The 12,939-nt window shown below is 37.4% G+C and overlaps 1 protein-coding gene across 5 annotated transcripts; it reads left to right on the plus strand.

Annotated features, from left to right (window-relative positions):
* The first annotated feature begins 214 nt into the window (after positions 1-214).
* LOC121856350 (Hermansky-Pudlak syndrome 3 protein-like) lies at positions 215-12,853 on the plus strand. 5 transcript variants are annotated; one of them, XM_042351855.1, is made up of 19 exons: positions 215-301; positions 1,278-1,495; positions 1,836-2,437; positions 2,813-3,000; positions 3,329-3,513; positions 3,769-3,909; positions 4,079-4,248; positions 4,543-4,655; positions 5,043-5,294; positions 5,618-5,783; positions 5,958-6,056; positions 6,546-6,650; positions 6,957-7,073; positions 7,315-7,518; positions 7,882-7,971; positions 8,114-8,344; positions 8,656-8,832; positions 9,244-9,358; positions 9,622-12,853. In XM_042351855.1, the coding sequence occupies exons 1-19, from the start codon at positions 270-272 to the stop codon at positions 9,801-9,803; spliced, it is 3,387 nt and encodes a 1,128-aa protein (XP_042207789.1). In that variant the 5' UTR covers positions 215-269; the 3' UTR covers positions 9,804-12,853. The 5 variants fall into 5 exon arrangements, with proteins under 5 accessions (XP_042207789.1, XP_042207790.1, XP_042207793.1 ...); XM_042351856.1 differs by having other exon boundaries at positions 3,347-3,513; XM_042351858.1 differs by lacking the exon at positions 215-301 and adding an exon at positions 302-397.
* The last annotated feature ends 86 nt before the right edge of the window (positions 12,854-12,939 follow it).

The raw sequence follows: 12,939 nt of genomic DNA on the forward strand, positions 1-12,939 counted from the left end.
CAGTCATATAAAATCCCTAAAAACTTCTTATATATCTTAACTCTGTGATATATAATTATTAAAACTATTTTCATAACCAATCTCTCTCGTCAATTGAAATAAGTATAAAAGTATATAAGGCTATGATATATTAATTCATAGATATATTTAAATAGTTACATATGAAATAATTATATATTTAAGGGATTTTATCATTAATGGAGAGTATATAACATAATATAATACCATAAAGAAGTTCATTTTATGTCCTGATAATATAGAGGGAGGTGATGGAGACCCTAGTCAGCTCTACCCATCACAGGTACTAAAAAATCTTGTGGTTTTTATTACCTCTTCACTAACCTCTTTATCTCCTTGCTGTTCATCTCTTATTACTCTTATTTTAACTCCCAGTGTGGTGAGTTATGTGGTGAGTGTATGTCTGGTGTGGTAGGTGTGGTAATGTCTGTGTTCACTCTATAAGAATTAATTATGTTTATTGTTTGTATTTAATTAGCTAGTTATTATATGGTTATTGAGTGATTTAATATGTTATTGTGGTTTTTATTATGTTATTGGTGGTTTATTAACGTAATGGTTCCTGCTTTATTTCCCGTGTTTTTTCTTTGTTTAGTAAAGTAAGTAATTATTCTGAAACAGTATCAAAATTAACAAGGAACTTTAATTGTTCTTGGATATCTTAAAAAAACTTAGTAGGTACTGATATAATCTTGGGTTAGGATTTGGTTAGGTTAGCATTAGGGTGGTTAATCTTTAGGTGAAATATGCTGGGGTGGAGATTCTTCAGGTGAGGATAGGTTAGCATAAGGTTAGGTTATGCTAGCATTAGGTTAGGTTAGGTATGCATTAGGTTAGGTTATGTTAGCATTAGGTTAGGTTAGGTATGCATTAGGTTAGGTTATGTTAGCATTAGGTTAGGTTATGTTAGCATTAGGTTAGGTTATGTTAGCATTAGGTTAGGTTATGTTATCATTAGGTTAGGTTATGTTAGCATTAGGTTAGGTTATGTTATCATTAGGTTAGGTTATGTTATCATTAGGTTAGGTTATCATTAGGTTAGGTTAGGTTAGCATTAGGTTAGGTTATGTTATGTTAGCATTAGGTTAGGTTATGTTATCATTAGGTTAGGTTATGTTATCATTAGGTTAGGTTAGCATTAGGTTAGGTTATGTTATCATTAGGTTAGGTTATGTTATCATTAGGTTAGGTTATGTTATCATTAGGTTAGGTTAGGTATGCATTAAGTTCGTTACTGTACTCTAAAACTCTCTCAACAGCAGGATGGTTCGTGTCATCTCTGTCCACCACTTCACACGGCAGGATGTTGCAGGGTTGGAACACTCTGGTGGCCGAGGGGTCACCAGGGGCAAGGGGGACATACTGCTCGTTGGGGGAGAACACAGTGTTGATATTCGTGACCTGAAGATGGGAGGAATCCTTAACGGCAGCTTCCCGACGGTGGACCTCGTTCAACAGCTGGTGTATTGTGAGACGGGTATGTGACAAGTTTTGGTAAAAGTTTGTTTTTGACTCTATATCCACAGTTGGTGTGAGATATTATTTATTTGGTGAATTTTGGTGTTTTTTTTAATTGATTTTGACATTATTTTTTGGAGGAAATGAACCGTTCCTAACCTAACCTAACTATGCAATCCTAACCAAACCAAACCAAACCTAGCCAAACCTAACGTAACCTAACGTAACCTGTGTAATTAACACTTCTAACTTACGAACGGATAGTTTCACACGGGGTCCAGGAATATAACCAGTTGGTAACTCGGTGACTGGCAGTATTATCTGTCCTTTAATACTACTCTCTCTTGTGTTCTCACCAGGGAACTTTGTGGTGACTCTAGAGACCAAGCCGGCAAGACACGGAGGAGATCACAGATATGTTCGTGTTTACCTTCACTGGGATCAAGATAACACCAACCAACCAATGAGGGCGCGAATTGCAGGACGTGTCACCCCTAGCAGCCAATCGGGCGTCGCTAACTTGGAAATGGTAGAAATTCCTCTACGAAAACCTGCTGAATTTATTTCCTGTTGTCAGTCTACCGGGAATATCGCCGTGGCATGTGGCATTAGCGTAACTGTTTTTAAATTCTGTCAAAAAACTCATGATATGTCGAAGCTCAAGTTCATCGACTTCGAAGAATTACTTGAGTTAGACATGTCATTTATTGTTAAGGAGGTCGACATATCTGAGGATTTGATCGGCTGTGTGTCTGAATCAGAAGCCCACATATTCCAGGTGACCATAAACTCCCACCTCTTAAAGGCTAACTCTGAGGAGAAAGACTCGAAGCCTCAGGAGAAGCGCAGTAAGTCTAGATCAAAGTCTAAGACGCGCTCGGCTTCTCGCTCACCTGGTAGGAGTATTGACACACTCAGTTCTGCCAGTAGACTACGTGAGCGACGGTTAAACCAGAAAGAGGTAAGAGGTGGCAGTTAGTCATGTATCTAGCTGGCTCTTATATATATTTTTTTTATTTCATTTTATCTTTGATGTCGATGCAGTGAAGAGAATGTGAGCAATATTTCTTAAGAGAGGAACTAGAGGAGTGTTTAAGCTTCCAGCTTAAGAAGAGATTAAATTCAGTATTCATAAACTTGGGGCATGTAGGTAAAATTTCCCATGAAGTTTTCAAAAGAGTCCCCAGATAAGCCAAACTATAGGTGAAGATTATACATTATCTATCATTTTCCACCTTGAAACAATATATAATGGGTATATTGTACTACATAGATGATACTGTACCTTGTATATCCAAGAATTAACTGTTTTATTCATAGATATTTTGCTTTTCAGGAGTGTATGGTGTCTATCCGTGATTCCGATGATTATGTGGACTTGGGTGAACTGACGTGGGTTCCAACACTGTCTTATGGGAGGAAGCGCCCCACAGACGACAGCCGCATCTTACTGTTTCCATCCTTAGTCGGAGCTGCGCAGTGTGGACCAGTAGCTGAACCTGGTGAAATTATTGGTCCTGTCAGGTCAGAAAACTTGTGTATTATTGTAGTTATTTTATTTAGTTATTTATGTCTTTTTTTTTTTACATATGTACAATTTCTCGTGATTTTCTAATCCATATATTTAATTTTTTAGGAAATATTTTGAGCGTTTCCTTGGTTTGAAGTATGATAGTAGCTTGTAGGTAACCAGAATGTGTAGTGATTAATGATTGTCTAACCTACAGTATTACATAAGCTGTAATGGGAAGGTTTACTGTTAACCTGGACAATAAGCTCTTGCAGCAGAAACTATCTACTCTCTTGTCTTTTATTTTCATTTGATTTATCATATTTTGGTTTATCTCTCTAGTTCTTCGCGATGTTCCAGTGTTCGCCTAAAACTCCTGAGCGGAAATTCAACGCAGAAGATACCAGCCAATCTGTTCGAGGCGGTGACGCTCATTCACCGCCGCGCCGATCACAACAATGATCCTGATATCCCATTCTCTAACCTGAAGTTAATGGCTGTTTATGACTCAGAAGCCACAAAGAAAGGTACAGAGTGTTCATGTCTATATAACTTACAGTACAAGTATTTAATTTCTATATAACTGCCAGTACAGTACAAGTATTTAATGTGTATAGTATATAACTTCCAGTACAGTAATTACTAATGGCTGTAACCTGTTTAACAACTTAAACATCATTATTTTGGTAATATTTCTCCTTTAGAATTTATCAGATACATTATGCCTTCTTTCTAAACCAATATATCAAACAGTGTCTCAATTTTCCACTTTTTGTTCTCAGAGGGCAATGCTTCCACTTCCAGGAGGTTCTCGCACCCTCTTCTTCCCCTCAGCTCTCCACACAAAGTCGGGGCGTCTATCTTCCTCACGACCCCTCATGTTGGTCAGCTGTATCACGTCACTCTCTTCGAGGACGCTTTTAGTAAGGATCTCGGGTGATACTTGAAATAATTAAGAAATTGTCTTAATATTGGAAAATGATATTAGTTTAATCTGCCATTAGACATTGAAAAGTATCATCTCTGTGAGGATTTATAGAAGTAATGAGTTAGTGAAGGTGGGAAGATTTAGTTGACATTATTTTATTACAGAGAACAGTGTGGTGCGTGGAGGTGTGTTCTCTTATACCGCACCCGTGTACTCGGTGGCCCTAGAACCATCACTCCTTCACGCACTCACCCTCACTGGCCTGGAGACGTACACCCTGAGACCTCACCCACACATTGTTGTCTCTCATCTCCCTGAAGATCTTAATATGATTGTAAGTTTATGCTTTTATGATGGACTTGAATGGTACAGTGATGTATAAATCCTCCTTGATGTTGGCTGATAACTTGAGCAATTATTCTAGTGTAATACATGCAGAGTGAAGCCATTTAAGGTATTTATGCAGGATTGAATGATTCATTATATTGTTCCCTTTGCTTTCACTCCTCTTAGAAAAATTAAACCATTTAAGTGGATGATTAAGGCAATACTTCATGGTGTTATAATTTTCTAGCTTGAACTTTCCACCATTTGCTTGGCTGACAGTGATACAACTTTCATCGTACAGGTGCCTCCACATTGGGAAGAGACGGTGTGTTTAGTGGGATTGCGACCCTTCCTTAATGTGGAGACTCTCACTCTGACTGACTCCTGTCTCGCCCTCACCGCTGCTAATAATGAGTAAGGCTGCTGTGTATTGGTTGTTTTAACAAGACTATTGTGCAGTCCAGTCATACCATTACTTCAGCATTATTTTGATATTAGTTAGTCTTTCACATGCTGTTCAGCCACCACTCAACATAGGACTGAGTATTTTAGGAGTCCGGAAGGGTATATACTGTACATACAGGTATATCCATTGATAACGTAAAAGTTGACCATATTTTCTTGAATTATATTTTACTGATATCCTTGAAATAACAACTATCCTCCTCAGTGGATGAAAACTGTTGTATTAGTAATGGAAGTTTGGTTTATTTTATACTGTCTGATATTTTCTTTTTCATCTGGTTTAGTTGCTTTTCATTGAACAATTTAAAAGATGGTGTTACTTTGTTACCTTTACAGGGGAGGTGACAAGTCACACACAGTTTACTCTCTACATCTACCAAGTGCTGCCAGCCTCTACAAGGAGATGGTTCGTGTGGGTCGTAGCCACAGATCTGCCTCCCCATCCACTTACCTACACCTCCTACTAGAAGCTCACCTGGTCCTCACCACAGCTCTTCACCATGAACTCCCACAAGTTCAGGAGGCTGAGGAGGACCTCTACTCTCTCCTGCAGGACTCTTCAGCATTGCTTGGAGACTACTATGCCCAGTAGGTCTAATGTTGTGCCACATATTTTTGTTATTTCTATCATTCTCTCAAAAGCATCATTTCAGCTATATTTAATCTGTATCTTTCACCTGTGTCCAGAGTTTGGGTTGAATATCAACACTCTATCATTGGCTCAATTATTGTATTCATAATCACATCTCCAATCTTTGTTTCCTGCATTACAAGTTCTGTCTCTCTTAGCCTATTTTGCAGTGCACTTAATACAGTTTAGTACGTTCTTTCATTTACTTTGGCAAGAGTCAAAAATTTATGTTGCCACTGGCGTCCCCATAGTGAAGAGGTTAAGAGAGATTGTTGTGCAGGTGTGAGACTGAGGCAGAGTGGAAACAAGCAACACAGTACTACCAGGTCTCCAGCCTTAGTCCTGATGCAGTGATTGAGCGACTGGATCTTCAGTGTCCTGGCCTTGTAGCTGTGGTCTCTGCCCTGCTGCTTCACCCTAGCACACCTCCTCTGTCATCTGCACAGGTGGGAGAACTCGTCTCTAAACTTGTCCGATATCTATAAACTTTTCCGTATGTGGAGCATAACTTTTGTATTATGTATTTTTATAAAGATTTCTGTGTGAGGTCAAGTAGGTCTAGTAGATGGATTTTGAATATTTTGCTTTTGGCTGATACATTTGTTGCTTTTTATCCACAGGCAAACTGTGTTTTAGAGATGCTAGAGAAGGTTGCCCCAGAGAAAGTGTCCACTATCATTCTCAAGTCCAGCTGCCTCACTGACTATAAGAAGGATAAGGTATACATTTGGGTGTAACGACAGAGCAACATACTGTACCTTTTACTACAGTTTTTATTTAGAGATGAAAAATTTTATCCAGTGATGTTATGGAGTCACAGTAGAGGAATAGAGGGATGTCTTTAAGAGTTTTTATTTTTCCAGTTATCAGTATTTTTCTGTGTGTTTTACCACATTCATTATGATTCAGTTTAATAATGTATCATAATTAAACTCAGGATAAGTTTACAGCACTATTCTTATCCTGTCTTAATTTATTTATTCTAGATGATGCTTATATGTGACAGTTTATGATGACATCTCTCATTTTTCTTTCATGCTGAGTGTAGATGACCACTCCATAATGACTAGTAGCTAAAAGATTACACTTCCTACTACCTATACCACACATGTACTTTGAAGAGTGAGGGAGCTGGCCCTTCACTAATCTATCCTCAGTTTATTCAGCTCTGTTCATTGAGGCAGTGTGTGATGCTCTGTTAATTACAGGTACTTACGATCATCAAGCAAGAGTTGTCCAAGACAGCCGAGCCTCGACCAACGGACGTCTTAGCTCTGGCTTTAGTCTTCCTGGATCGTGGATCTCCCGAGCAGGTGAAGTAATTCTCAGTGCTGATGTTTTCTCCTGTCCTTGTGATCCTCCTTGTTGGACAGTAGAGCCTTGATCGTCCAGAATCCTTCAAAAACTGGCAGAATATCAAAGTAGTTCCATAAATTCTAACTTAGGGCAAAACACCTGAAATTTGGAACACCTGGTACACTCTAGTAGTTCCTGGTGATGGATTTTAGAAGATGATGTGAAAGTATTGACTCCGGAATGATTTTAGGATTTTTTATAAATGGCTAAATTGCAAAAGGATAAAGAACAACATGAAATTATGCTTTTGATTACCCCCACAGGTGTCAACTGTTCTGGCCTCCCTCCGGGCATACCAGCTGGTGGTGGTGCTGCTGCAACACTCACGGCTTCTGCTCACCACAGAGGAGGGGGCCACCAGGCTCTCCCCTCTCACTCAGGTACTATATAACGTAATGGTACAACATCCCTCAACCTTATGAGATTCAGTATGTAAACTATTTCATTATTTGTTGTATAATTATGTAATAAAATGTGTTTTATGAAAGACTAATTAACATTTATCATTTATGAGTTGATTTATGAAAGTTGTAGAAACAAAAACGGTTAATAAAAATCATGAAATATTGGGAAGGAACGAAATATTTTTATAATGTTGCTAATTAGGGTAACTTGTTTCAGGTGTTGGCAGAGCACAAGAAGGAGGTGTTCACAGAAGTGTTTGTCTCCCTTATTGGAGAAGGGATGCTCTCACTTAATGCATTTGTTGATGCGTTTGTGGCTGTTTATCCAATAGTATCCTGTGGACCAGAGTGCAACACACATTCCTTATGGCTGCGAGACTTTCTTGAAAAGTTTTTCTTAGAATATGCTCATAATTCTGAGGTAAGCTGTTCTTGATATTTAGTGAAGTATTTGTACACTTAAACAATGTAATATAGTACAGGGGTATTCTTATTTTGTGTCTGGCTTTTTGTGTATGCATGCACACATATACCAGTATGTGTGTCTTCGGTGCGTACATGTTTCTTGTGTTTATAAGTAGGAAGCATTATTTCTCTTAAATTGCTGCCAAGAATGAATAAATAGTTATGGTAATTGGGCTAACATCTTGAATAACAAAAGAGAACTACAGCTTCTTACATAAAATACCCTAGTGACACCTCCTCCTGAGTCACTGATCAACAGATGATACCTACAGTACCTATATCTTAACTAATGTGATTCTCTCTTTTATCATGTAAACAGATAACTGACCAGCGAGAGAGATATGACCGAGCCATCACGGTGTTGGTGAGCCTTTATCTAGCCAGTCTCATGGGAGCCTTTGGAGATAAAGTGAGTATCCACAGTTTACACATGTGAGTAAACTGTGATAACATAAGGGAACTTTTACTGGTAAGAAGTAATATGATATTTGTTAAAACTAAGACACCAGAATTCATACTTAACCAGATGACTTCTCCATTATCTTCATCAGTCGAAAGAAGATCCAAACTGGAGTGACCAACGAGCTGCCTTGAAAGAGCTTTATGCACCACGACCCATCTTCCTGGGTCTGCTGCCACCGTTTAGTAATGATCAATCACTACAGGAGAGTCAGAGTGGTGCAGCAGAGGACGGAGGAGCAGTAGAGAAAAAGGCAGGAGTTGAGGTTGAGGAAGAGGGGAAAAACCTGTCTTCATCCTTACTGCATCTTGTGGTTCTCCAGGTTAGTGTCTTGGGTGTTGTATCATGTAGGGCAGGGGAGAGAGAGAGAGAGAGAGGAACTGGAGAAGAGAATGGAGTGAGAGGAAAGGGAAAAGAGAATGGAGCGAGAGGAAAGAAAGAACATAGCTAGTCCATGGATGAGGTAGATGGAATTAATCCTCCATTTATAACACAGTGCCTATGGGAAAATGGCTTCCACTCGATGAATTTTTACTCAATATCTTACTTCTATGGAATATATCTCTTTTATACAACAAGAACTGCCAGGTATGTTTATCAGAGAATTATATTGATTGAATTTTGTCTTTTCAGAGTCTCTTGAGCTCTGACTTGCCATCAGTTGAAGATCGTAATAATGTCCTCAAGTTTGTAACATCAAACCCCACTGCCCTGGGTGCTCAGTCCTTGCGGATTCTGTGCCTGGATCCCTCACAGCAGCTGGAGTTCATCTTACAGGAATTCCCTCATGCTCTGCTTCAGTATGGAAAGGTAAGAGGCAGTAATTAATACCCAATGATTGAGAGAGAATGGGTGAAAAAAGTGATTGATGAAATGAAGAATGGAAAGCCTGGATGTTAAAACTTAAGATGATGCTGGTGTGGCGCTGGTAAATACTACAATTATGACAGAATATACTCTTCCTTCTGGCTGGTTGAAGAGAATGATTGTGAATACTTACAAGAAAGTAAAACAATGCAACTTGAATATGGAAACTGTAGGGGCCTTAAGCTATTAGATCAAGATATGAAAGTTGAGAAAAGATGATTGAGAAATTGATGTTAATGAATTGCAGTTTGGGTTTATGCTGGGCTGGGGACTACAGAGGTAATATTTATACCTAATACAATCTTTAATTATTACCTACTCAATCAATTAATTAATCCAATCTTTATTTGACAGGATATGTATGAAACAACACTTGAGTGGGAAGAACTGGTGTGTAAGCTAATAAACCACAAGTCTACCCTCACAGAACCAGACCCGACCTACCAAGTGTATTCTGATATTGTAAATGGTGAGTAGAGTATTTCAGGGCATATTTATTTCACATTTTGATTCACCCTGTAGGAGAGTTTGCTTGTGTTACCTTACTGGACAGATATGTAATGGATAGATGGATTAAATATACATCATTATACTGGAGTTAAAAATTGATAAATAAAGATCATTAGATAAGTTTGACCTATTGTGTGTCAGTTGATAGGCTGTCATTTGAATTTAAGAATGTAGAAAACTTTTGAGGGTTTCTGTGTTATCTGATCCTTGTTTTGCCGACAGATGTCCTGGGTGAGCTGGTGGTGTCGTCGCCGTTGGATGTTTTTATGCGTATTATTCCCACCAATCGGCACGAAGAGTTAAGAGGTCATATCCGGCAGTGTCACTCGGCTGCCCTGGCGGTCCATCTCCGCTCTTCCCTCATGACGTATGCTCAAAATGTCTTGGCACAAATGACTAAATAGTATATATATATAAATCCTCCTTTATCAGCTAGTCAATATGTTTTGTTTTATAATTTATTTGTGCCATCTTAGGTTTTAGATCTGTAAGTTGTTTTATAGTTTTATTCTCTTTGGTTTACAGCTGTAGAAACCTGTTATGTTCTTTTATCAGTTTTATAAATGGTGTGGGAGCTGGTCTTAGCGTCAAGCACCGAGAGCAGGTTTTATTTTTTTAACACAGTCTTAGTCTTTCTCCTTGATACAGCTGTCTAGCTTTTATCACACCGAGGCTTGTAGTACCCACAAGGTTTAGGAGAAATTTTAATCGAATATCCTTACTGATTATCAAATTTTATCTGCTTTCATTATTCTCATATTAATAGTCAATAGCTGAGGTTTACTAGCTCGATTACGCATTACATGGCCGTAGTATAATAGAAATAGCAACCCAGAGAGAATGAGGCTTGATTTGACTGCATCTCTAGTAAATCCAATCTTTTTAATACTCATAAAGGATTATATTGCATTTTTATATCCGACACACACTATAGTCATCAGCATGTTGTTTATGTATCTTCAAGTGGTGGATGAGCTCAACTTTGTGCTCCAGACTAAGAAAAAGAAGATGGAACACCATTTTCTTGCTGAGCGGTTCATTAATGTCGTACTCTCATCGGAAATAAAGGTGCTTAATACGTGAAGATTACCCGAGGTTGTTCCCAATACTCTGATAGGTTAATGGGTTAATCTATGGTGGATACAAAACTGGCCATTCTATCACGTGAAGTCCTTGGTCTATGCCTCTGGGACATATTGTTTCACCATTCTATCCTGTTGGTGTTAGTGGGTGCTGCAACAACTACACATGATGTAGTCATTGTTTCCTAACAGGACTTCAACTTTCATATAGTTACCCTTAAGTTCTTGACAATGTTTCTCTATTATTTTTTGTTATTAAGTAATGTTGTTATTTTTATGCACAAAATCGTATTGTTATTTTATGGTACTCTAGCTTATTATTTACTTAAACAGTAAAGCCCTACATATTGCATCTTCATGTGATGTAAATTTGCCAAGATATGGTACTATTGTTTACATTATCTTACCAGTCCTCAAGAGATGCAGATTGACAAACCAGATTCAAACAAACTGTGGCTAGAATGTGTTCAAAGGTGCCTTGGGTCGTGGCTTTGACTCACCCATCAGTAATTCTTTAATTTTTATCATTCACATAAAATTATTTTTGAAATGCACTCAAGTAAAAGATTTCTAGTAATGTAACAAGTTAGAAGAAATAATAAATTCAACATTCACCTACTACCTTAACCCCAATATTGAATTTATAGGTCAAATGAAATCAGAGCAAGGAAGTACAGTACAGGCATCACAGAGAGGATTAGTCATATATCAGGCCACCTTCCATTGCTAGGGGATAGTTTGCTGGTTTAGAAACTGCTGCAACTTTCACAGGGTAAAATTAATGGGGGAAACTGTTGCCACAAATTACCCACAAAATTTACAAGAACAATTGAAGAGAAACATATACCCCCTTTTTCCTATTAACCTGACACTTACAAAGGCAGAAGTTCACAAGACTTCTGGTGCTGTACTGTACTATGTCGGGTTTTACTGTACAGAAAATGTGATTTAGTATCGATAAACAAGATGTCTTAATTGTTGGTGTTAATGTTTATAGAAAAGAGGGTTAATGGAATAAAAAAAATCTGTATTGTAAGAAATCTATAATTTTATCGCTTCATCGTCGGCTCCGTTGTAAAAGATTCCCCGACAGCCGTTACTTTTTATCAGCTTTAGCATAATTTCCTGATTATGCTCTCAAGTCAGTAATTTTATCCTCTCTTATCATTCGTATCATCAGAGAATCTCAGTGTTTGAATCCCATTTGTTAGGTAATAGCTTTCTGAATATCACATCTCATCCAAGACGTTGATATGTTTTATAGTTTTCAATCTCGTATAAATAAGCTTTCAATCCTATATAAATTACTTTTCAATCCTCTATAAATAACACTTTTTGATCTTATATAAATTAAAAGTTTCAATCCCATATACATTAGCTTTCAATTCCATATAAATCTTTTAGCATCATCACATTACCCCAGCTTCATTAAAACACTCACTTAACTGCCTGACTGTTGAATGAAAAATGACCGGTACCTTTCATTATCAACTGACTGTACGTAGATGATTTGTTGGTACCAATGTTTTGAGGAGAGCAGCTTATTTGTCATCAGTAATTTGTGTACAGTTTGTTCCTTCATGTTTACCTCATCGTGTAATAGTGTGTGTGTGTGTGTGTGTGCGTGTGAGAGAGAGAGAGACAGTATGGATGACAGGTTTTGTGTGGAGGAGGTAAGCCAATCATCCTCTTAAGCTACAAGAAGCAATGTTGGTTATATTATCAGGTCAGTACAGTATTTAGTGTTGGGTTGGTTTTGTCAAATATTTGGTCACCTAAACTCTCAAAACATCAGGCTTAAAGATATATTCATGAGAAAATTACAAGTAGGGGAATTATTATATAAGACTTGAAAGATAAATTGTTAAAACCTCAAGTGAAAATACTCCCATTCAAGATAAAAAAAACCTGAATTTTTTAGACTTAGGACCAGAATTTTTGGTTAGTTTAGATCCTGACTCGTAAATAGGTACTGTATTGCCCTTTATATTGTTATATATCCTAGTCTTGTTTAGTTAGATAATTAATTGAGAAGATTTTTATCCAAGACATAACTTTTATATATGTTAAGAAAACTATCCAACAGTTTTCATGTGTTCATTTGTTTGTAAATAATATATGAGTATTAATTCCAGGTTAAAACTTGAGTGCCATAATAGATAATGATTCCTGAATGAAAGTTTATAATTGAAATAAATTGTTAGTCACATTATATGCTTTTAACTTATGAACTCATAGTTATCTGCTTTAACTTACAAGATCTTAATATATTGTACAGTACAGTATGTGGTTTGTATGAAGACATAAACTTTTCACCATTTGAGTAAGTTAATGGTATAAATATATGTGACGTAATAAAGGTAAAAACACAAGAAGTCATTTTATTGTTACTGATGACTGGGTTCATTACCTCTCCTCTCCGTGTTAAAGAACCTCTACCACCAGAAATGTATCCATA

This window comes from Homarus americanus, unplaced genomic scaffold (genome assembly GCF_018991925.1).
Source record: "Homarus americanus isolate GMGI-L3 unplaced genomic scaffold, GMGI_Hamer_2.0 scaffold48220, whole genome shotgun sequence".
NCBI classification, from domain to species: domain Eukaryota; kingdom Metazoa; phylum Arthropoda; class Malacostraca; order Decapoda; family Nephropidae; genus Homarus; species Homarus americanus.

What these genes read in the sequence shown, in the direction of transcription:
- LOC121856350 (XM_042351855.1), top strand. Translation starts at nt 270, where the DNA reads ATGGAGACCCTAGTCAGCTCTACCCATCACAG. An exon ending in CTCAGAAGCCACAAAGAAAG is followed by an intron (nt 3,514 to 3,768) that starts GTACAGAGTGTT and finishes TTTTGTTCTCAG; the next exon opens with AGGGCAATGCTTCCACTTCC. An exon ending in CTGAAGATCTTAATATGATT is followed by an intron (nt 4,249 to 4,542) that starts GTAAGTTTATGC and finishes TTCATCGTACAG; the next exon opens with GTGCCTCCACATTGGGAAGA.